The sequence below is a fragment of the Thamnophis sirtalis genome, unplaced genomic scaffold (genome assembly GCF_051295495.1).
Source record: "Thamnophis sirtalis isolate CommonGarterSnake01/CBP01778 unplaced genomic scaffold, rThaSir2_p1.2 scaffold_4, whole genome shotgun sequence".
Lineage (NCBI taxonomy): Eukaryota > Metazoa > Chordata > Lepidosauria > Squamata > Natricidae > Thamnophis > Thamnophis sirtalis.
This window is the reverse complement of record NW_028261384.1, coordinates 29728818-29754474: the sequence shown is the minus strand read 5'-3', so window position 1 is coordinate 29754474 and position 25657 is coordinate 29728818. Positions and strand designations below refer to the sequence as shown.

The window sequence follows — 25657 nt, the reverse complement described above, 5'->3', positions numbered from 1 at the left end:
TGCACTACCTTCCCAAGCTTCGTTTTTGCTGACAGAGGGCTGCAGGAGCTGTTGTGGTTGAAAAGGAACCTGGACAAGTGATGCTGAGCTGGCCATGCCCACCCACCCCAGCTCCCCAAAATCAAACACAACAATGATGTGTCTCTCAATTAAATTGTGTTTGACACCTCTGAGCTACACAGTTTTACCTTGAAAAGCAAAGCTCTGTGGTAGAAGGTCCCTTTTTCAATCTTCCCAATAGGTACCACGTTGCATTTAAGCTCATATTCAATTTCACTTATATGAAGCTCCCAGCTGAATTCATGTAGATTATTTCTTTCAATGGGACCACCCAACCTATCTGCAACAAACCTGTTTTCAAATCAAACAAGGTAAATTAAATCCATTTTCTTGTCATACTACTTAATTGGGGTAAGAAATAATTCTGCTTCTTGACAATTATTTGCATAGAGTTCATGGTGGATCCTTTCATGGCTCATAATTTATTTGTGTGCCACTGGGAGATATTATTTGATGGCAGTATATTTTAGGATAACATAAATATTGATCTCATCTAGCAATACAATTTGATGTTCTAAAGGATGGGTATCCAACCTTTTGGCTTGCCTAGACTGTACTGAGTGAAAAGGATTGTTTTGGGCCACATACAAAATACTTAGTTCCTATGAATGCCTTTAGCCCAATGAGCATTGCCTATTTAGTGCAATCTTCAACATACTAAATCTGGAATGGACCTTGAATTGATGGAGATTTCATACTTTGGGCCTAATATTCTGGTGGAAGTTTGCCAAAGGAAGAAACATAACACTGAGGAGAAGTGGCCAAACTTCATTCAATGATCCTTGGATGCCTGTTTTGCAAGAAAGATGAGCTGTGAACAATAGAAAGATAAAGATTTTGATACTCTTTGGGGTTGAGAGGCAGGAAATCTAAGTAAGTTAATTCATGGACAATTTTGAGCGAATGAGACAAGTATTTAAACAAAGGGAAATGTATTTTTCAATTGCAAAGCTGGTAAGAATTCCATTATTGAGAGGATGGAATGTTGACATCAAGTGTGCACACTTGATTAGGATGGAATATCTGTGATTTCTCACCTCTTGCTTCCTAGATAAACTTTTTAGGTGATAGAATTAAAGGCTATCGTGGCAGAACAAATTTAGTCATGTTTGGATTATGCATTAGTCTGGGGCTGGTCTAATTTATGTATGCAATTGGGAGAAGACAGAGCAGAGAGAAGTAGGGAAAAAGTTTGCATCAGGAGTGGTAGAGGAAAGAGGAAGACAGAAAGAAGAGACAAAGAAAAGATGGGATGAAACTTTGGAGAAAAGTTTGCAGCTTTATTATTTTAATTCTTCAGTCATGGTTCGATACAAACCTCTTTTTCCCTGAAACTCTTTAAACCAGGGGTGTCAAACTGGGTGCTTAAATCTGGCACATGGGAAATAGCAAAGAATCGGCCCATGGTGCCTCTGGCAGCCAAAACGGGGCATGAGGGGCCACATGCGGCTCCCCTATACCCTGTTTTAGCAGTCAGAAGGAACCACTTTTTGGCCAGCAGGAAGTGTCCATCCCCCTCCCTCCTGGCTGACCCATGGAGAACTACAATGCTGATCCAGCCCTTGAAGAAATCCAATTTGACACTCCTGCGTTAAACAGTTATTTGCTTTACTCTTTTTATATATGAGTAAGTCACTTTGAAAATCAATTTAAATAATGTTCTATCTCAACATGACCTCTATAACTCCTACAAACTTACCCTAAATTATTTCCTGACAGATTAACAGTCATATCATAGAATACAATGAAAATCACAGCCAATAGACAGTCTAAATAAATGGTTTGAAAGATTCCCTTTATATGGCTCACACATGCATTTGACATACTCACTGTGCAAGAGCTACCACTTGCTCTTTGCTGGTTGGTAGTGGCAGAATCGTTCTGGAAATCTCAGTAATATAATCAAACAAGATGGGGTCAAAAGGGGGGATCCATAAAGCTTTTCCTGGGGTTTCAACTACTTTAGGTATGGATGCTTCCAATTCCTCATCTTTTGGTTTTTCTTCTTCTTTTTTCCCTTTCCCCTTCCTTTTGTAAAAAGGTAACACTGATTATTAGAAATATCTTTGTTTCCAAAGCTTTTATTTTAATCAGCATAGAAGGTTCAGAGGCTCATTCAGAAAAAAAAAAAACACCATGAGATTCTTCTCCAAGGTAGATAGCACAAGTATTTCTGTCATATTAAAATTTTCCAGCACTTTTCAACAGTCTTTCTTCTAACTTCATGTTCAAATGTGGTTCCAAAGAGTTCCAGATTTTTTAGCTAATAGCCATAAAATATTTATATTTCCTACCATTAACAGTGCAGGTGTCACTAACATGGGACAAGTCTTTTTCAGTTAACTCCCAGATTATGATCCAGGAGTTTCTTATTTGGCAAGCTTTCAATGCATATATTAGAATATGCTTATTCTGTGAGAAAATTCAAGTTGCAAAAATGCCACAGATAACTTATATAAAAAAAATCATCTCCACTCATAATGGTTTGTTTGGTTCTGGCAATCCTTAAGTGGTTACCTCTATAAAGTTTTTATGGTAATGGTGTAATTGGGACCTGCATAAATCCAGTCATTTAAAGACAATAAAGACCTAGTGAATAGAAGGAACCTTTTCTTTAAAAATCTGAAAAGAGGAAAAGCAAGCAAACACGCACACAAAAAAGCAGCAAACAAAAATATAAATGCAACAATGACAAAATCAATAAAGCTTATTCAATAAATCAAAGGAAAGCAAGTTGCTCTAAAATCATGATCAATTTATATCTATGCCCATTCTGGATATGGAATATAGCTCTGAAGAAGGCTGGAAAGAGCTTCTTACCATATATTATACCTAAGGCCCAAAATCATAATTTGCAAATTTATTCTGAAATTATGACTAATGGCAACTCAGAAATGGTTTTTTCAGCAATAACCTTATAGCCACAAAACATCCTTCAAAAAAAGTCTTCCTAATTCTTATTCTTTGATTTTCTTACTAACAAATATGATTTTTGAACATTAATTTGACCTTTTAATTTTGCTGCTAAACTATTCTGTGTTTTTAAACAGCATTATCTCTGTAACATTTTAATCATTTCTGTACTGAACTTTCAAATACAAGTTATTTTATTATGTTTTATTTGTACTTTTCTTAGTGTCATCTTGAGAACTTTTACCTGCACGGCTACTAATAAATTGCTGGAAATACAAGACCACCAATCTACTATACACTAAATGAAGTAGATTGGTATTGTAAAAATATGTTACAGTTACCCACTTAAAACAGTTTGAAACAATTAATAGCTGCATATATTTCTGTGTGGTTTGGAATTGCTAGGTTTAACTGAATTGAATAATCAGAGATTGCCATGCACAAGTTGCCATGGTGTTGGTTTTATTTAGGTGCCTTGCAGTAATTTTAAAATGTTAAACTTTTAAGTACTTAACAAAGGGTCTGAATTCTCAGCACTATTTTTAAACAATTTGAGATCTGAAAAAAAAAGAGTAATGTAAGAAAAATGTATGATCTGAAGAAAAATCAAAGTATAAGAGTAATATAAGGAAGATAGATCCAGATGAATGCTATTTTTCCATGCTAGATGGTTTTGGTCACATATAATTTAGTAAAATTGGATACTGAAAAAAAGAGCTCTGAGAATATTCAGAAGTGGAACATTTCAATTACATCCTGTGACATGATGAATGTACAAGGAAATCTAAGAAAAAAGTATTGGCTGAAGCTCAGTCGGACTAACATGGATGGGTTGCTTGCTATAATTAATACTGTTCTCTAAGTTCATCTATCTATTTAAATAGGAAACAGCTTCATATTGATATGAGCAAGAAAAGGCAGAGTTGTGACGTTGTACAAAAGATAATTGCCAGGCTACAAAGAGATTGTTTGAATTATATGTTATATCTGGTAGTGGAAAGCAATACTATGCTAATCAACTTTCCAGACCTTACAATTACCTTAATGCATTATCCATATCTTTGCAAGGTTGCTACCATGGACCCAAAATTGTTAATTATTACATGCAGCCCATGTAATTGAAATAATATTCTATTGTGTCCATATTTAGTTCTGCTCCTTTTTCTCTCCTTTTTTTGCTTCCTTGAATTTGTTTTTAGAATGTAGGCCCTTGAGCCAAACTTTTTACCCTCAAGCTTGAAACAAGAATACCAGTACCTTGATCCTTTCTCTCTAGAGGATCCTTTACTGATTGAAGAAGACCGTCCTGGAGATTCTGGTTTTTCATCCAATGAACTATCAAAATTACAAAATAATTGCCAATATCTCTTTATTTCTGTAAGGCATAGGAATTCTTAATGAACTGAGAGGAGAAAGGAAGCAAAACCAATAGGCAAAATAATTTTCTGTGGAAGAATCCTTTCCTTGCACGCCAATGGAATAGAGTACTAAAAACTTATATTCCATATTAATGTAATTCTTTTGCTTGCTTCCATGTTTTATAACTACTTGACTAACCAATTAATTTTAAAATTATTTAAGCCAGCCCAGACGTATTTACAATCCGTAGGCACATCAAAAATAGCTGCTTTTAAGGCACATTTCCTTTTTTTTTTTTTAAATCAAGTAGCACCATTATTATGGAAGCCAATGGAGAATTCAACAGATGAAGTTGAGCCATTTTGAATGAATCCAGCAATTGTGTTTCAAACAGATGATTATGGTTTAATGTTTTAGTTGAAAGCAACAAACTGTGATTTATTAGATATAAACCATGGTTTCATGCAATATGTGCGTTCCCAGTGTTTTCTAGACTGAAATTAAAAAAATTGCATTTTCAAACATGGCTGATGGGAGAAACATACATCACACCCAAAGGATGCATGGTGCACTATCCTTGAGAGAGGTGGGTATAGCCCCACAACAGAACACAAATTCTTCTCCCATTTTTGTGAGTAGGACGAGGAGGACTTTGATCTTTCCTAATCATCTTATCCAGACAATTGTGTCATGAACTGCTGTGTATGAGATACAGAAGGATGCTTTCAGAGAAAAAGTGCAGGGGCAGAAAGGCTATTCTATTTTATTTGGAGTATACAGTAATAAATAGATACTACATGCTATTCTGTCCACTTTGTGTCCACAACAGCCTAGTTTCTTTTTTATTTTTTAGCAAAAGCAGTAGCAAATAATATATATATATCCTTAGTTATACCAATTGTATCAAAATAAGTTAGTTGGCTTTTGATTAAAATAACACATTAAAATAAGTGTGAAGTTGTTTTTTTTGCATCATCTATGGTAAATATCCATAAAGACCCACTGAATCTGATAAGGTACTTTCTCCGGGGGGTGGGATGGAGGGGGGGGTTGGAATCTGCATAGGACTGTGACTATAGCAATCTAGTTTGGATCGAATCCATTTAATCTTTTGGACAATTATTAAAAAGCCGTGTACTATACTATGCAATAACAAGCTAGCCTTACAGAGGCAAAAAAACAACAACCAAACCAGCCATTCACTAGAGATGCAGCAATAAAATATAGGACTATATAAATTATTGGTTGTCTGGGTATATAAATAGATATACATATATATAATTTAACAATGGTATATACATTTCATTCCATGTCTGAATTAAGAAATATATGTGACTATTGATAATGTTACATATATCCTTTTATCATATTTATATTATTATTTATAAATCATGTTTTGTGTCTTAAATGATTACAATACAAAAGACACAAGGGCTATCTTGATAGTACTTGAAATCAGAGTAGGGGGAGCTGCAGATATCAGGAATCCATTGGTGTTAATGCTGTGCAATATTGGCTCTAGTTACTAAATAAAAATATATAAAACATGATGTGCATTGGTAGTTCCCATGTATGCTTTGATTAGCAGCAAGGTTTCCTCTGCTTAGTGCCATTTATGAATTAATGCATTTTCTAGCTTCTATACTCTGGATATTTTTTGAGTCTGGAAAATTTACTAGTGCTATTAATGTTTTCTGTTATTTTCTGGATACAGAATATAATATAGTATAGATAGTCCTCGGCTTACAACCATTCCTTTAGTGACCATTCAAAGTTACAATAGCACTGAAAAAAGGCACATAAGACCATTTTTCAAACTTATTATAAGATTGAATCATCCCCATGGTCACATGACCAAAATTTGGATAGTTGGCAACCAGCATGTATTTATGACAGTTGCAGTGTTCTGGCATCATCTGATCACCTTTTGCAATCTTTTGACAAACAAAATCAATGAGGAAACCAGATTCACTTTAAAGAAGTGTTATTAATTGAACAAGTGCAATGATTCATTTAACAACTATGGCATAAAGGTTGTAAAATGGGACAAAACTCACTTAGCTATCTTGCTTAGCAATGGAAATTTGGGGTTCAATTGTGGTTGTAAATCAAGGACTACCTAGATGTAGCTTTTACTATAAATCATTATCTTGCCAGATAAAATCAGAACAAATAGAAAATATTCCATTAACTCTTGTTTATCAATTACTTAAAGCCTCAAAAGGAGTTTCATGCAGGAACTTAGTATCATAATGGAATTTGTCTTAATCAGCATGGCAAAATAGCTTGTTTCTGATGCCTCAATGATGGATAGGTATGAATGAGACTACATAAAATTAAATTGGTGACTAAATGGTGCCATGAGATTTTTAAATTTGAGAAGAATCTATTTCACAGAAACTTGAATAGCTTTCTTATTTTAGATCATCATTCTTATTTAAACTTATTTCAAATTTCAAACTGATAAAGGAAATGGTTTGATTTTTTAAAAAAAGAAATTAATTTTTACATTTTTAAACCTACAATTCATGAAAGAAAAAAGAGCAATTACAAAAATTTAAATACTTACTTATTTCTGCTAGTTTTCCTGACACTAGTGGCAGACGCCCCAATTCGAGAGGCTGGGTTCTCTTGTGGCTTTTCCTCGATAGATATGGAAATTGCTTGATGTTCACTGAAACAGAAAGGATGTTATCATATCAGACATGTATTCTGCATATTGCTCAGAATAAAACATCTGAACATTTAATTCTTTTCAGTGCTGCTGAGTTTAGCCTAAGAAAATTCAAACAGGTTGTTTCTATAGGTATTAAATATAGCATCTTAGTTATGGAAGTTGTGACTAAGCAATAAGAAACAATGAGATTTTAGAGTGGAAAATGTAGATGACATTAAAAAATAATTTATTTCATTTTATATACATAGACACAATTTCTCCATATGTATGTATATTTATGTGGTGTGGGCTCAGTTTCCTCCATTCACTTCTACTTTGTGTGTACTTAAATCCTATTTTTGTATCGGCATTACCTTCTGTTGATATGGATGCTTCAACCTAATTTAAGAAATTTGAGAAAATAAACATTTCTTAAGGCAGTCACACAAATGATTCTCCTTACAAACTGGTGTTGACTGAAACTAATAAGCTATGTAGAAAGCTGGAAAATATGAATACTGAGGATTTAATGCACTCCAGTTTGTGCATCCTTTCTCCTACCACAAGATGATTGTTTTAAATAGCACTTAGACTTATATACCACTTCACAGTGCTTTTTCAGCTGTCTGTAAGCGATTTACAGAGTCCACACAATCTGGCTCCTCATTTTACCGACCTTGTAAGGATGGAAAGCTGAGTCAACCTTGAGCTGGTGAGACTTGAACAGCCGAACTGCGGGCAGCCAGCAGTCAGCAGAATTAGCCCACAAACTATTGCAGCACCATGGTTAGATTAATATTAATGCATATTTTCAAAAGCTGAATCTCAAAACTTTATGTTTATGAAAAGAAATATTAAAAACTTGGTGTTAATGGAATTCTGCTCTTTAATTTCCTATTGGAATAGTTTTGAGCAGGGTTTAACTGATCAGCTATAACAGGGGTGTCAAACTCGTGGCCTGCGGGTCAGATGTGTTACATGCTGGCCAGCCCCCCCCCATTTTACTGAAGGGGGGAAGTTGCAATATATTAGGTGATGACAACTTGTCGTTGTGGGCTTGACACCCCTGAGCTACAAAGTTTTTTGTGTAAACTATCATTAGTTCTCCACCCACCACCTGAAACTTACTATAAACATTACCTTTAGAATAAGGATACAGACATTTATACAGACATTTAAATCTCTTAATGGAAAGAGAAGGTTATTTGAAGCAAGACATTCCAGGATATTTCATGAACAATGAAAAAAACCTTTGCCTGAAACCTTGAAGAATCGGATTGGCTGGCTGCAGATGAAGTCAATTATTAAAATCTCTATAATAATCTTATTAGTAGACTCACAGTTCTGATAATTTAGCATTTATTAAAATTATAGCACGATGATCATTAAGCTCCTGACCACAGAGTTCCTCCAGTGACAATAGTTTTTCACCAGGTTTCACCTATAAGCAAATTTCAATAAAGTATGTGATATAAATTGTCAGCCATCTCTAGAAAGTTTACAAACGTTATTGAGAACTCTTGCTAATGCTATATTAGTAGTATTAATATTAATTTAGGGTTAAGCACATAGGAATAATGTTCATGAATAAAATGCCTGAAACAAAATTCAGCTTCATTTTAGCATATGAAGATTTACAGTTACATACAAACTAAGGTTTTTTTATTTAAAGTAAACTCTAATTTATTAAAGTAACAAGCAAACAAATAAAACAAGTTTATTACTGGTTTATTTGGCATCTGACAAGATGTTTTAAATCACAATGTTTTACATAACAAATATCTATTGAAGCGAGTTTTTAAGTTTCTTTTAAATGACAAATTTTATTATTGTACATCATAACAAACAGCTATTACAGTATTAAACAGTTTTTGAACTTTTGAACTTGAACTATTTGTGTGAATAGCATTAAACTATTAAAAACCCTGTTAAAATAATTATTTTTATTGTTGTTCCTGTTTTGAATGATCTTTTGTATTTTTAGATGTTACAAAATTAGTATTTTTATAAACATCAGCAATAAAGTATACACTGATGATTATATGGATTCAAATTCATGTTCATCTTTCAGCAAAAAAATAAAAATGCCGTATTATATGATCAAATAGTGGAATAAGCAACAATAATAAAATTATTTATGAAGTTTTTTATTATTTAAAAATAAGTAACATATACATATTTTTAAAAAATCCAACTGAGAAAAGTGTAACAAAGTATTAAAAAGCGTCTTTGTACCTATACCTATAGGGACGCGATGGCTCAGTGGCTAAGACACTGAGCTTGTCAATCAGAAAAGTCGGCAGTTCGAATCCCTAGTGCCACGTAACTGAGTGAGCTCCTGTTACTTGTCCCAGCCAACCTAGCAGTTTGAAAGCACATTGAAAATGCAAGTAGAAAAATAGGAACCACTTTTGGTGAGAAGGTAACAGTGTTCCTTTGGCATTTAGTCATGCCAGCCACTGACCACAGAGACATCTTCGGACACCACTGGCTCTTTGGCTGTGCAACAGAGATGAGCACCGCTCCCTAGAGTCAAGAACAACTAGCACATATGTGTGAGGAGAACCTTTACCTTTTACTTATAGTAAGACAACAGCAGATAAACCTCAGTCCTATTTATACTTGCGATAATAAATGACAATTTAGCATTTATCCTTATATGACCCAGATGGTGGGAAGTAAAGTGCGATGCACTTTTATAAATGTGAAGTCTTTTGCTATGATCTCCTATGTACTGGTGATGTTAACTAATGATCTTTGTTTGATAATCAGTAGTTCTGTAAATACTCTTAATGTATACTTAAAGTAAGTTTACCTGTCCATAGTCATAGAATCCATCCAAAATTATGTTAGTTGATGCTAAAAACCCCATTTGACTGTATTTTTGTGGAAGATTGTGATCAAGTATTTTTTCCAATGCTGCTTCACTGAAGTTATTTTTGCGACCAATAGAGAGGTTAATTTCATCAAGAATATCTAAAGCACTTTAGCAAAGAAACAAAGCAAAAGAAGAGAATTACCAAAAATATTGTTCCAATTCATTACAATATTTCTCCTATTATACTGTAATCTTTTATAAACACTGTACTGAAATGCATCTGATTTCAGATCTGTATCGACCAGCCTTTTCTAGTTCTCTGAAGACCATGCCCACAAAATAAAACAGACAGGACAAGAGATTTACATGATAGTAAAAGTAGTCAAAAGTCAAAAGGTAGCAAAATCACAAAACCAGCAACCTTGTGTAAAATATCAAAATTTAATTCATATCCCAAAAGTTCTCATTAGACTTGCAGGAAATCTCAGGATATTTGGAAATATTTTATTGGGGATACCGACTGGAAGTAAAGCAAACTCCCTGGTTCTGTCAGTGCTGTTTATGATCTACATGTAAGCTTAATACATGACTAATCCCTTTTTACCATTATCTACAGTAATTCTCTCCAACAATATTTACTCGCATTTAAGCAATTTAACCTTTATCTCCATCTTACATCCCTTAAACTGATGCTATCCTGATGTGTTAGTTCATAATTCTTATCACTTTCCTGAACATAGGCAAGCACAATCATGCGCCAAGAAGATTCATTATTTATTATAATTATAAGATACCTACAAGAGTGTGTATTAGTGTGTTCCAATTATCCTATAATAAAAAGATGAAATACAAAATTTAAAATACAAAAATTTAAAGGCCAACGTAACTGGAGTAAAGATGCAAAAAGGCAGCATAAAAATATAGTTATTACAAATAATAACAAATTAATACTTTTTTAAAACAAAAAATATAGTTTATATTATGAAAAAAACACCCTCAGGCACAAAAATATCATCAGGATTCTTTCAGAAAAGAGACTGTGGCAAAAATGAAGGGGTGACTATTGTGGGATGGGCGATGAAATGGAATATCTGAGGCCACGTGTTGTGCCTGGTTATTCCCTAAATATGGATACACTATAATAGAACATGAAGACATGAGGGATATAAGTCAGCATAAAAACAAAGATCTGATCCCACCACCATTAACACTACTACTTTGGCATCTCAACTTACCCCAGCCTGGTCATTTCAGCTGCTGTTAATTCATCATTTGCACAAACCATAACAGCCCAACAGGCATTTCTTCGGACTTCATCATTCTTAGAATGTAGAAGTTTAACAAGAGGTTCAAATCCACCAGAATTTCGTAACTGAAAGACAATGTTTGTTAAATTTATTTGCTGTCCATCATGCTTGGGGGCTACTCTGGATGTGGCCCCACAGCAATAACAAAACAATAAAATTGGGAAAAATGATAAAAATGTAAATATAACAATAGCAAAGGAAAAAATAATAATGGAGGTGCAATAATATGAAATTAAAGGAAGATGGGCGGAGAAGGAGCACGAAGTGCAGGGGAGACTTGGGATCAGCTAATTCATCCAGCAGCCACCTCCAGTGATGAGCTCCCTTATTGGGTCCCCAGGCCAATAAGCAAAGCCAGTTCTTCAGGCCCTTTAGAAGAAAGAGGCAAACTTCATCCTGGAGGACAGGAAGTTCCAGAGGTTTGGTGCTACAGCAGAGAAAGTTCTTCAATTGAATCCTGTTAGAGTTCCTTGACTTACAAGATAGTCAGCAGGCCTCTTCCGGCCCAGCACAATAGGACAGGCTTGTTATATATAAATAGATTGGCAAGGGCTGTACTCAACTTAAGGAGCAAAATCGCTGCCAAGAATACTTAATCAATTAATTAGGACTGAATAATTAAGGCTATACTTATAGTGAAATAGCACCATTCTAGCCAAGGTAAGGTAAATCCTGCAAAGAGAAATAGACGGACTTGGCTTTTTCCACAAGGACTAAGATAGGTTTGAATTACCTACTAATGAGTTTGAATGTTATAAAAATTATTTGGTCTCAACCACAATTGAGATTGGTGATTTTATTTTATTAAGCAAAACAGTCACCAGGTAAAACTCTGATTGAGTTTATGATTTTGATTTAGCTTTGTTTTGCCCACAAAGGTCATAATTTTATCACCATGGTATCTATGACTGGTCACTGCCCAAGGTAGTCACTAACCTACCAGTAAATCAACAAAATGGCTATAATGCTGGCAACTGCTGAAGCTACTAATTACTGGACTTTCCTACTTTCTGCTACTGCTCCTCCTTACTGATTCTTATTCACTTTCTATTTCTGAACAAGTAATGAACAAGCAACATCAAAAAAGTGGTGAAGAAACATTTTTTCTTGAGGAAGAAGCATGTGAATGGGTAACATCAGAAAGAAAAGGTAACTGGCTATCCTTTTTTTGAGATTTTTTTTTATTTTTTATTCTCTTACATAGCATTTTAAGTATACATTCATATAGTTATTCTTCTATACATTTATCATTCTTATACATTATTTCATTTAATAGAATATACAATTTGGGTTGCTTTATTTACCATCCCTTCTTCCTGTTATAACACCACCTCATTTTCCCTTTCTTTTCTTCCTCCCTCCCTTCTTTACTTTCTTCCTCTCCTTCCCCTTCCTTCTTCCCTTGCCTTTCTCCCGCTCCTCCTCTTCCCCTTCCTACCCTCTCTCCTTCTCCTCCTCTCCCTTCCATCCTGCTATCCTTGCCTCTTTCTTCTTTCTCCCATCTTCCTTTCATGTTCTCCCCCTTTCTCTCTTTCTTTTCTATTATTGTAGGTGTCTCTTTCCGGCCTCAGTTTATATTTCCTTGGAATGGTATTTCCGCAGACCCAAATATAATTTGATATCATTTCTTATTCCCTTACCTTCGCTAATTTATCCTAGCTATATCTTCCTCCCCTTTATATCTCACTTTTGGCTGTATACTTATGTATTTAATATTTTCTCTAATCAATCATAGAATCTTCCCCATGTCTTGAAGTACTCCGATTCCTCTTTATCCTTTATTTTCATTGTCAACCTATTCATCTCTGCACAATCTAATATATTTTTTATTATCTCTTCATCTGTTGGTAGCTTATTTGATTTCCAATTTTGGGCAAATACAATTCTTGCTGCTGTAGTTACGTGTATAATCAAATAGGTATCCTCTTTCTTGAATTTCTCTGGGATAATACCTAATAGGAATATCTCTGGTTTAAATTCTATTTCTTGTTGTAACATTTTCTTTAACCATACTCTTATCTTAGTCCAATATTCCTTTGCTTTTGCACATGTCCACCACATGTGATAGTATGAACCTTCCAACAATTCACTGATTTGTCTTTAGACATCTTTGCTAATTTTCCGGGTGTCATATGCCATCTATAGAAAATTTTGTATAAATTATCTTTATAGGCCGTTGACATGGTTAATTTATAGTTTCTTTCCCATAGTTGTTGCTACTTTTCTAGCTCAATCATATGGCCAAAATTCTTTGCCCAAGTTAACATTGTATCTTTAACCACTTCTTCTAAGCTAGTTCTTAATAGGTAGCTATATAGTTTATATAGAACTGATGGGTGTAGCTGTTAACTTTCAAAAAAGTGGTGAAGAAACTTCTTTTTCCTTGAGGGAGAAGCATGTGAATGGATAACATTAGAAAGAAAGAGGTAACTGGCTGTCCTGTGGAAGGAAGTTTAGCAAGAATATATTTCAGTAAGATAGTGCCTTTCTTAAAATCTGAAACCTGGTCCACCCACCAATAAATGTTATTGCAGCCTTTTCAAATTATTTAGACACAATTTGTAATAACAAATTTGCAGGCTTATTTACAAGCAGATGGATCTGTGAGTAAATGTATCAACTGGAACACAGCAATTGCACTAGATGTTGACCAATTTAAAACTTAAATTTAATTTTTTTAAATTGTGTTTGGAGAGCTAACAAAATTGCCCTGTTGCCAATCCCTGAGACCAAATATATGCAAATAGCCTTAAACTGACTAGTAGCATTGAATTTCAGAGTACGTAGTTATATTATTTGATAGGGCTGAACAAAGCATCCACAGAGGTTGTTTTGCAGAGGAGGTCATGTGGGGAAAAACATCCCTCCTCAAAATATTAAAGCAGCCATATCTGTAACTGCTTTGCATTGCTGGCAATCCCAGTAGAAGTACTATGTGTGCATCCACATACATGAATAGACAGCTGGACAATAGCTTTGAAGCAGCCCTCAGACTTCCGAGTGAAGCAGCCAACCCCCAAAATTTTTTTTGAACAACAAGCTTTACAAAGTGCATCTTTAAAATGCTTTCCACAGTTCTATGATTTTATCACAATTGTAAATGGAAAGCCTGGTGTCTGGGCATTTTTTTTTACATGGAAAACATGAATTTTACAACAAAATAATTATATGATATGTGTTGATTACACAAATGATTACATCATTTTTTTTCACCATGCAGTATAGCAAGGATAACATTTCTCCTTAGGATTTATATATACTACATAGCTAAACGAAAGCTGACCTTACTTACCAGTAGATACTTTTTTCTAATTCACTATTCTAACCCACTTGTCCTTTGAAATTTTTCAAATCTGGCTGAGAAGCCAGAGGGTAACTAGCATGAATATAAGCATTGCAAATTGTTTATTGAAACTGACAATTTTACACAACCAAGTATTAGACATCCAATATTAGAGAACCAAAACTTTGACCTTTACCTAGAAATACAACAAAATATGCTGATCTAAGAAAGCTGTGGGATATGAAAAATGCCAGGATTTTGTTTTTCCTAATATAGAGGACAGACACGTGACTTACCTCAGTTCTGCCGTCAGTATCACAGCCCATAGCAGCCACAGCAAGAGCTGCTCTGCTCTGCACAATGCTGTTAGTGGAATTCAGTGGTTCTACAATGGCAGTCATAAAACCATGGCTTTGGATAGTGAGACGTAATGGCTCCTGCATGGCTAGGTTTGTGAGAACGGAGGCAGCACTAGCCACGGCGCCATCTCTTTTACAGCTCAGAACACTAATTAGCGGTTCGATAGCTTCAGCTTCAGCAACAGCACTACGAAGTGGGAAAAGGAAATAACAGCAAAGATATATTACTCTTCCCCAGGCGACTTATGGTAATTAAATCATGCATACTGAAAATACAACAATAAAGTGTCAATAACAGCAAAATATTTTCAATGAAAATATAAGAAAAAGTAATGAAACTTCCAAACTCCATTGGTCAAAACACCCAGCCCCAGTAGTATTAAAATCCAATTCAGTTACAATTAAATCCAGACTTGAATGATAATATCTCATTCAGGGAAAGGCTTGAGAATATGAATAGGTCTTGAGGATCTTCTTCAAATCTGACGTGGTGATAGCCCCTTTCCTATAAGTTCAACTATCTGCTAAGCACAATGAAATCTGGCTGGACATGATTATAATATGGCTTATTTTAAGGCAGTAAAATGCACATATCCATGGTTTATTATTTTGATTTATCAATTGCAATTGGTAAACAAAATTACAGAATTCACTGTCTAAATATTGATGCATAGTTTGGTTATGGCTTCTAGGGTTTGGAGCCCTGCTCAATGCTCTGACCAGTTTGTCGAGATATAGAGTCTAAGCAGCAAGAAAGGAAGGCAATACAAATCAATAATTGAACAAATAAGGTTAACATGATGCTTTGTTTGTTTGTTTGTTTATTTATGTATGCCTTCCATCTCATCTAGAGGTGATTAGAAATGACAATAAATATGAAAGATTTAAATTTTACTGTTTAAGGACATTGAATTTAATGCCACTAATTATTAAATAGGTATGCACAGGAGTATAACTTTACAGAACAATCATATTATTATACATGTTTACTTAAAAATAATTGCACCAGGATTCATTGTTTTTCCATAAATAAGTATTTATAACAGTTCAGCCTTAAATTAGAGCATATATTATACAAATTATTTTTATTTAACTAGGAATGCTTAAAAAACAAAAATAGTTTGTGCAGATCATTCATTGGACTCATTTATTTATTCATAGGTGCTAACAGAAGGACATAATCAGATGGCAATCTCAATTATTCATGGTATCTCCCATTTATATTAGCATCCTATATGTCCCATTGTGTTCAAAATACTTCCTAGCTGGATATGTTTAGATGTGCAGTCTTGTTCAGAAGTCTCATTGAGCAAAATGGAGTTTATTCCTCAATTGGCGGATATAAATTTGTAACTTTAATCTCTTGCAGCCAAAATACAAAATGGTTCAAAATAGCAATTGATGTTTACTGTTCATAGTTTTAAACAATTTATTACATTACTTTTATTAGTCATATCCAATTCAATTCTTTCCCAAGGGTTTTTCATTTAGTTTATAGAGTCTAGCCCTAGCCAATAAGCTTCAACAACAGAACAACATTCCATACCTTTTGAACCAATCACAAAGCTACTGTTAGTTATAAACATCCACCATTTCAAGGAATGGAAAGGTAATGTTGGACAGCAGCAAATGAATTGTGGGGATCCTCCCTCCACCTTTGGAAAAAGTGTCCCAGTTGTGAAAAATTATGCAGGAATTGGCGAAACAAAAATCACAGCAAAGTATGTTCATCTTCATACATTTATTTTCAGAAAATTTCTTGATGACATCTATGTTTTCAGGGAGGTATGGTATGTTCATACTAAACATAAAAATTGTCACTACTTAATAGCTAGTATTATATTTTTATGTACAATATTATACTGTATGGTTATCTTATTGCAAACTGGTGAAACATTTCCTTTTGCTCTGTAGAAAAAATTGTTTTGTTTGTTTTCAAAAGCACAATGAAATTGTCCATACTAAATAATTAAAAATGCTACTGTATTGTAATAATACTGACAACTGTACATTCATTCATATTTTACTCAAACTTTTTTTGGAAGAGAGAAAGTTGCAGAAAGAAACAGTCCAACTTTCTATTCACTAACAGTTCTTTCCTTTTGTATTCTAATGTTATTATTTGATCCACTATTTCATTGTATAGCGTTATCCACAATACATGCAATAGAGTATTCCATTGCAAAACCTACTTATTTGCATATATTTTATGCCACACATTCTCAGAATTGGTTTCACTGAGTTTGATGGGATTTATATTTTTGAACAATAAACTGAACTGAATGCAGTCAGAGCTACAATCTAGTGAAGCAGTCTAGTCAAAATCTCAAAAAGGAATAACAAATTTAGTAAGAGTGAGTCAATTAAATAAAGCACAGAAGTAAATGCAATTATGAATGTAAGGATTTTAAAAAAAACATTTAGTAATAAATCCTAATAGAATTTTGTTTCTTAGATTATAGACCAAGAACAAAAATACCTAAATAAAGTCAGTCTTTAGGCTTTAGCAAGGCAACTCCCTTGAGTTCATCTATTGAAGCAATCGAAATTTAAAATAAGCAGGAAGTTGCAAATGTCCCTCACTCCAATCCAGTCAAAGATTTTTTTAAAAAAATGTTATGTCTATGTTAAGTGGACAATATTTTTCAGATTGAATTTTGATGGCAGTAACTAATTTATGTTTGAAATTAACTGATAGCCATAGAGCTTCAAGGAGCCATATGTTGATAAATTAATTTTAAGCAATGTTTTATATATTTTAATACTGTCTCTACAATGACTGTCAATTAATCTGAATGATTATATACATCTATGTGGAAATTTCAGGAAGAAAACACTGTATAAATTCTGCACAAGTGAGTACAGACCTTCCTATTAAGTTGCCAATATCTGTGTTCCATGCAACGAAGTTTCCTAATTTAAAGGCTTAAGGCCCAATTTAATTACTTAGAAATGTAATTTAGAATTTAAGACATTTTTTTCCAGGTAACTTTTTTGTAATCCCACACACGGGACGTACTAGTGTATTCTGGTGAGCTTAGCAGGAGCTTTCTTCTTGTACAAAGAAATGTTTCTGATATTTTTACTAACAGGTATTTAATAAATTCTACAGACTGTCACTAGGGGTCACTGTTATGTCATATTAAGAATCTAAGTATTACTGTATTGAAGGATAATTATGAGAAAGGGTTCCAATGAAACATTTATAAATTAGGTAAATAATAAAGAAAAATGTCAAAGTATTTGCATAAATATTGTTCCATGTAAATTCTTAAGTGTTATTCTTGAAAATCTGTAGTAATATTTAATATTGGAGTGCTTCAACAATAAAGATATTCATAATGTGTTTATTTATTTGAATCCTGGCTTTATTACTTTTTTCAAATAATTCAAGATTGTAAACATATCCAACACATTTTCTTACCTACATTCTTTATATTACGGAGATTACCAACGCATATTTCTGTAGAGAGAAGATCTGAAATTGTTCTTTGGATATTTTATTTGGAAACTATACTAACAATACTTCTAAAACCTTACAGTTATATTTGTGATCTTTCCAATGAGTGGAAATACCTGCTCTTTGAATGCAGTGACACTTGGGGAGCATCCCAACTGTTTTTCTTTTGTTTTGGTTCAAGAAAATTAAATTGAAGCAGAGGTGGAGAAGGAGAAGACATAGGAGGATGAGGAGAAGAGGGAGGAGGAGGAGGAGGAGGAGGAGGAGGAGGAGGAGGAGGAGAACACTGATTTTATCCAATCTAAATACCACATAAATTTCATTGCTTATGAGGATTAACAATTTATCAGACCATTTTTGATCCTTTGATAATCTGATATCCTAAATCAATTGTCTTTTCAAACTACTACAGATTTCCAAGAAATTATAGCAAATATAAGGTGACCAGACGTCCCGATTTTGGCAGGACAGTCACAATTTCGCACAATTTGTCCCGCGTCCCGCCACGTTCTTAAAAAGTCCCGATTTTTTTTTTAAAATTTTTTTTTACCAATGTAAAGAGGCTGCAAGGCCGTGGCAGATAGGGGCCGCCAGCGGGTGTTACTGATTTTCTAGGATACATACAAGTTGCTTACTATGTCCTCCATATTCGGGGAGAGACACTCGCTCCCACGCAGCACGATCATGCCGCAGGTTTTCAAAGCCACACTCTTGTTTGGCTCGCAAATGTCACGAAAGACGGCTTCCAAAGGAGGACAAAAAGCGCTGTAGCTTTGCCTAAAGAATAGCCGTCTCTGTAGGAACGAAAATGTCACTCATCCCAATCCGTTGAGACAAATATTTAATCTCTCAGTTTGATGCTTTCGGAAAGCAGAAAGCCTAGATATTCAAGGGAAGACATCCTACTCGCGATAGCATTGGGATTCTGCACTATAGCTCACAATGTTGCTATGCAGTAGAAAATTGAAAAGATATAATATGGAAAAAACGACGTCATTAAGCTGTAAGTCCTGAACTAATATATTAAGGAGTAAACCTTACTGAATTGCACATGGTTTTCTTGCCACCTCGCTTAGAACTACCCGCTAGAAATGAAGCAGTCTTGCGCCCCCCCCCCCCAGCGGCCTCTTTGCTCGCGGGGTGCAACAGCCCACCCTTCAACTCGCTGTTTCCTTCCAGGTGGCTGGAGAGCCACTTGTGAAAAGGCGTGCCACCTCGAGCTACCTGCAGCGGCACTTCCCTCCCTCTGTGCCCCGCCTGCCTGCCTGTTGGAACCAAAGCTCCAGGTGTCTTCTTCACCAGGCAAGCCCTCCGCAGGGCAAGGGGGTGTGACCAGGCAAGGTGGAGCCGGGGGGGCAGACAAACTCCATGCCCACATCTTTCTTCCAGCAGCTCTGAGAGTTGCTGGTGGCAAAGAGCTCGGCGGTGTCGCCCAGCTGGAGGGAAGGGCGTGGGGTGCGGGGACCAGCCTTCAGGAAGCTCGCGTCTTCAGATGTCCCTGTAAGCCCCACACATCCCCTCCAGCTCGCTCCGTCCCATCTGCCAGAACTTCTCCCATGTGCAGCAGATCTCTGTAGATCTGCCTCTGAGGAGCCTTCCTTCCTTCCTTCCTTCCTTCCTTCCTTCCTTCCCTTCCTTCCTTCCTTCCTTCCTTCCTTCCTTTCTCTGTCTCCTCCTCCTTCTCATCTTGTTCCTTCCTTTCCTTCCCTCTTTCCTTCTTATTCCTATCACCTTCCTTCTTTCCTTCATTTCTTGCCTCCTTTCCTATCTCCATCCCTCTCTCGATCTCCTTCTCCTCCATCCTTCCTTCCTTCCTTTCTCAGGAGGGGACGAGTGGGCGGGCGAAAGGGCAACAGGCTGTGGGTGGCCAGGGACTCCTCCCCTTCAGAAACAAGACGAGAGACCATGAGGAGAGCCCAGGACGAGGGGAGGGCGAGAGGTTGGCAGAGCCACGAGTGGCAGTGGTTGTCCCAGGCAGGGGCGTGGTGGAGGTGGTGTGGGTAAAAGGGAACTGGTGGGGGCTGCGGGGCCAGCGGGGATCGGGCAATGGAGGTGGCCAAACTCCATGCCCGCCTCTTTCTCCCAGCAGCACCGAGAATCGCTGGTCGCAAACAGCTCAGCGGCATTGCCCGGCTGGAGAGGAGGGCGTGGGGTGTGGGAGACCAGCCTCCGGGAAGCTCACCTCTCCAGACAGCCCTGTAAGCCCCACACACCCCCTCCGGCTCACTCCGTCCCATCTGCCAGAACTTCTCCCATACAGTATGCACAACTCTGCAGAGCATAATTGTATCCTACAGTAAATACATTCAGTAGTATCAATGCATTTTCCAATCTGGCAGAATGGAGACTACAGCACCCAGAATTCCTAAACAACAGGTTTAAATGCCTGCATGAGAATTTTGGGAATTGAAGTCTCAGTACAGAGGTGCAGATCTTGAGCGAATTGGCTTGAAGGAGGCTAGAAGACAACAGGAGCCTCCCTGAATTTAATAATACTTTTTGCTGAATCAAGTAGACATGCTTCTGCTGATTAAACTATTTCAGTGTTTTCCCTATAATTCCTTTTACAAAATATAATCTTCCTTGAGTCTAACTCAGTTCCTGGAGAAACCATAAACATATTCAAAAACTGCCAGGTTATTTTTGAAACTGTTGTTTTTCCCATTTAGCTTTCAATTTGTAGGGATGTAACCTGGCTGTTTTTGCCTGCTCTCAAAAATATGAGTAGGGTTGAACCTGGCTAATAATTGGAGGGGAACCCACCTGGGAATCTCAGTACTATATATTTAATAGAAAAATATTAAAAATTGTCCAAAAGCAACAATGACAATTTCTATACTACTGCTAAGAAAATTACGACACATCAATAAAATTAACTCAAGAGAAACTTTTCTAAAGGTTGACAGTTATATAATAATTCCACAATTCTGAAAGAACAAGCTTGTTCTATATGAAATTTAATGCTACAGCAGAATGAAGTAACACTGAAAATAAGTCCAGCTAGTCCTCAATGCACGGCCACAATTGAGCCCAAAATTTATGTTAAGTGAGAAATTTATTGAGTTTTGCCCCATTTTACAATTTTTCTTGCCACATTTGTTAAGTGAATCATTGCAGTTAAATTAGTATCATGGTTGTTGAGTGAATCTGCTTTTCCCATTCTTTGCTTGTCAGAGGGCTGCGAACGGGAATCACATGACTCTGGAAAACTGCAACTGTCATAAATCTGTGTCAGTTGCCAACCATCCTAATGTAAATCTCGTGACCATGGGGATGCTGCAATGGTCATAAGTGTGAAAAACAGTAGAAGTCCTTTTTCTGTGCCGTTGTAACTTTGAACTGTCACTAAATGAACTGTTGTATATTGAGGACTGCCTATATTACATTTAATTTTTTTAAAATAGCCAATAATTTATATCCTTGAATAAGACTGCATTTAATTCATATAATTATATTTTATGACTATTTACAGGAAGGTTCTAGGTTCTTGAAATGGGGCTGAAAAGTCCTGATTTTTTTAAAATTAATCAACACCCCCCCCCCTGCCCCGGTCAATGGTGTCCTTCTTTACCAATGTTAAAATTTGGTCACCTTAAGCAAATATGAAGTTTCCAACTATTGCATAGATTATTCCTCTAATCTTCCTTGTATAACAACTGTTTACACTGACAAGAAGCTTCTGCTAATGTAAGATTGATAAGGCAACTACATCTTACATTTAGCTTATGTCCAATATGTATTCTATAGCTGTAGGAATGAATAGATCAATTATCTCAAATAACATGTTTTCAGAAGGAAACTGTACAATGGCCAATAGATGGCAGTAAAACTATAAATTAGATACCAAGCCATGAAGCGAATATTGTGCACACTTAATCACTGATCAGAACCTACTTTGAACACCACATATGATTTTGATTATTTCCTATTTGATTGATAGGAAATGGCCTATCACTGGCTCTCTCTTGGCTAGCATTCAGAAAAGCAGCTAATACATTGAAAATAACATTTGCTGGGCTACTATCATCTTTGGTATGTTTATTTTTATTCCTATTTTTATTAATTTACATCTGGTTTTAAGTTGGCTTATTTGTTTTACTTTTTAGCTGGTCTGAAGACTGCTGTTTTTATTTCTCTTACTTTAGTTTATTGGCTGCTTTGACTTTGTGAGTTACCCAGAATGTTTGGATGGAATTGATAATAAATACTTTATAGAATACAATGAACAAGACATTGAATTAACTTTGATTCCTCCCATTCTCCTACCTCTATCAGGATTGTTGAACATGTCACAGGAATTGCCAATGAAACTGGAATGCATGGTGCCTAACAGCTGAGCTCATGTTTACCTCCCTACCTTTAAGAAAATCTGTCTTCCACTTTGGAAATAGAAACTGGCTGGTGTGGTGTGTGTGTGTGTGTGTGTGTGTGTGTGTGTGTTGTGTAGTGTGTATAGTGTGTGTGTGTGTGATACACAAACATATACATACACACACACACACACACACACACACATACCTGGATACAGGTTTAGATCAATTGATGCTCATTTGTAATATTTAGTGCATGTAAACATATTATTAGGTTCAATCATTTAGGATTTATAAATAAGATTAATAAGGAAATTACATTTTATTTAACTGGGTAATATGTTGCTACTAAGCAAGATTGGGCCTGGTTAGTGCTTTAGTGCTTGAAGAGGGCCATTAGGAAATTTCAGGTCTGTATTCTATTCTGGGAAGCCAAAGAAGAAATCAAAAAACAGCAGTGGCAAATCACTTCCATTCTGCTGCCACAAAAACTATATAAATAGGTTTATAACAGCACCTGTTAGAAAAGCTAAGTGCAATTTAGAAATCTTAATTTTTAAAGTAAAGAATTGGATTGATTGATTGATTGATTTGGAGTGCTTTTATAACACTTTCTCATTCTTACACTTAGCAACACATTTCCAAACAAAAAATGAATCATTTTCCATTTAATGCACTAAATAATCATAAAATAATTCTGGTCTCTGGAGTTTGGGTAAAATTACTGTCAGCATGTTAGCTGACAAATTAAAAAAGCTAATCACATTAACTTGCTTTTGCCTCTGTGGTAGAGCAAGAATTAAAAATTTGCAAATAGAAATTATGCTAGATATAGAAAGAAAATGGCTTTACCACAATTTTAGACCCTTTTAGATCATAGAGCATATACATGTAGAATGTTCTAGATTTAAAATGATGAAATATTCCTGACATCAATGTTAGATACTCACCCTATCTACAGTAGTTTCCACCAAGGTCCTCTGTTCTGGCGGGAACAGAGGTTTAGTCCTATTGGTCGAAGGGTCTGACAGCTCCCTATAAAAGGGCTGCTGTCAGTCTCAACCTTTGCTGGATTGTTCTCACTTGTTGTATTCAATAAAGAGCTGTTGTTACCGTTAAGACTGTGTGTGCCTATCCATTACCCAATCCAACAATCAAGATTCTAGTAATTAGCGATTTTCAAGGAAGAAATGACAAATGTAAAAAGCAGAGCAGATGAATGCGGATGAATGAATGGAGGCCCATCAAGTAGACTAAACTTTTGATAACTCCTTTCCAGACAAGGAGAGGATTTGAGATTATAAACAAGTGTTCCAAACAGCTACTCCTCACAAAACGCTAGCAATCTCCAACTGGTTAGAAGAAATAACTATCGTATTTTTCGGAATATAAGACGCACCCCCCCCAAGAGCATGGAAATAAATGTTGATGCATCTTATACACCAAATACAGCCATTTTTGGCCTCCTGAAGCTCTGCTCCCGCATCCCATTTTTGTGAAAAATGGGCAAAAAATGGGCCATTTTTCACCAAAACGGGATTGTTTTTGCCTTCCTCCAGTCCTGCTGAAGCCTGCAGAGAGCTCCAAGGGGCCAGGGAGGACAAAAAACTTTTTTTTCTTACTTACCTCTTTGAAATCTTGGTCTTATACACTCGTGCGTCTTATAGTCTGAAAAATATGGTATCTTGCTCAAAACACATCAATGTCTGTGAAAGAAGAGTAAGTATAGTTCCTTTTGTAATAATTTTTGGAAATTGCTTTGCCAACTGTCCTACAGCTGTACAAGTCATTGGATTGAAAGTTTTATAGGGCTAGTTGAATTTTCTTCAATCCTTAGTGTAATAAAGTTTAACTACAGGTTTAAGAATTTTTTTTTGTCAAAAGATAGATTAACACTTTGATTTTAGAAAGTTATAAACAACTAATGGTCCAGATAAACTTGAAATAAGATTTTGAAATTAATTATAAAGAATCCTTCCCATTTGAATTTTCTGGAGGAAAATATAAGATTTCAAAAATTGGACAGTAGAGGAAACTAAAGATTACAATTAAGGAGAATACTCAAATTTGATTTTTAGTTAGAGAATGAAGCAAAATATTTTAATATATATTAAAGGACATTTTTGAATACTGACCCAGAAATTAATTTTAAGGGTCCTCTATTAATAGGTAGATTGTGTTTAAAAGGTGTCAAGAAGAATATATTTTATCTGACAGGATTGAAACTGATCTAAAAGTGGATTTTAAAATGACAGGTTACAAGAATGATGTGGAAAAAGATGATTCATTGGACATACAAAAGAAATGGGCTAATATTTTAATCATTAAAAGGTATATACAATCAGCAAACTAAGACAATATTATACATTGGATTTACAAAAGAGGTTTGTAAAAGTTTTGAATAGTTTTGTGAGAAGAGACAAAGAAAATATGAAAAAAATCAAGTTCTAGATTATTATTTGAAGGGACTAAAGACTAAGGATGTTAGAAATAAAAGGAAGGAGTATAATGCTATCTTATTTGATCAGAGTGCTGAGATTAGGATTGTTTTATGATTTATCAATAAAAGTAGGATATGAAAATATTGTTATTTAAGAGAAGGTGTTAACCTACTAAATTATTTATGCTTGCGATGTAGAGTTAGGGTTAGTTACTTTTCTATTTCTTTTCTTTTACTATATTTCTTTTATTTTTTCCTTTTTTCTTTCTTTTCTGCACCTTCTACTCTTTCTTTTTATAATTTTATTTCTTTACTGTTGTAATTCTAATCTTTAATAAAATTACTATATAAAAATATTTTAGTAATTAGCAATCACTGGAGCTATGCATCAAATTTATTCCTTTCTCAAATGAGATTACAAAAAAAAAGAAACTATGTGGATTCACTGTCTAGAGAATAGCTTTCATAGGTAAATCAATAGGTTGTATCAATCAAGTTTACAATAATTTCTAACTGTAAGGAAAAGAAGAGCAATTCTAGAAAGGCTGGGCCCTAGAGGCATACGGCTGGTTGAAAAGCTGGCAACAACTGAATTATAAGGAAGGATTATCAGAGAATATCTATTTCATTTTTCCAGAGAATGGATGAGTAGACAATGTCTACACAAAATGAATAATATTTCAACTAGTGAT

At 35.3% G+C, this 25657-nt stretch overlaps 1 protein-coding gene and 1 long non-coding RNA gene across 5 annotated transcripts in view; one reads left to right on the top strand and one right to left on the bottom strand.

The window, feature by feature from the left end:
- ARMC3 (armadillo repeat containing 3) overlaps positions 1-25657 on the bottom strand; it is a 72006-nt gene that overhangs the window by 2750 nt on the left and 43599 nt on the right. For 2 of the 3 annotated variants that reach the window (XM_014067448.2, XM_014067604.2), the window contains exons 11-18: positions 14693-14942; positions 11042-11178; positions 9804-9972; positions 8329-8429; positions 6902-7006; positions 4231-4308; positions 1891-2088; positions 189-351 (exon numbers count right to left, since the gene is read on the bottom strand). In XM_014067448.2, coding sequence (XP_013922923.1) covers positions 189-351; positions 1891-2088; positions 4231-4308; positions 6902-7006; positions 8329-8429; positions 9804-9972; positions 11042-11178; positions 14693-14942 — 1201 coding nt within the window. The remainder of the gene's footprint in view (positions 1-188; positions 352-1890; positions 2089-4230; positions 4309-6901; positions 7007-8328; positions 8430-9803; positions 9973-11041; positions 11179-14692; positions 14943-25657) is intronic. The other variant, XM_014067528.2, reaches the window with a different exon arrangement.
- The window catches only part of LOC148045794 (uncharacterized), a 58152-nt gene that overhangs the window by 12545 nt on the left and 19950 nt on the right, over positions 1-25657 (top strand). For both annotated transcript variants that reach the window (XR_015696334.1, XR_015696332.1), the window contains one exon: positions 22156-22247. This is a non-coding gene — a long non-coding RNA (uncharacterized LOC148045794). The remainder of the gene's footprint in view (positions 1-22155; positions 22248-25657) is intronic.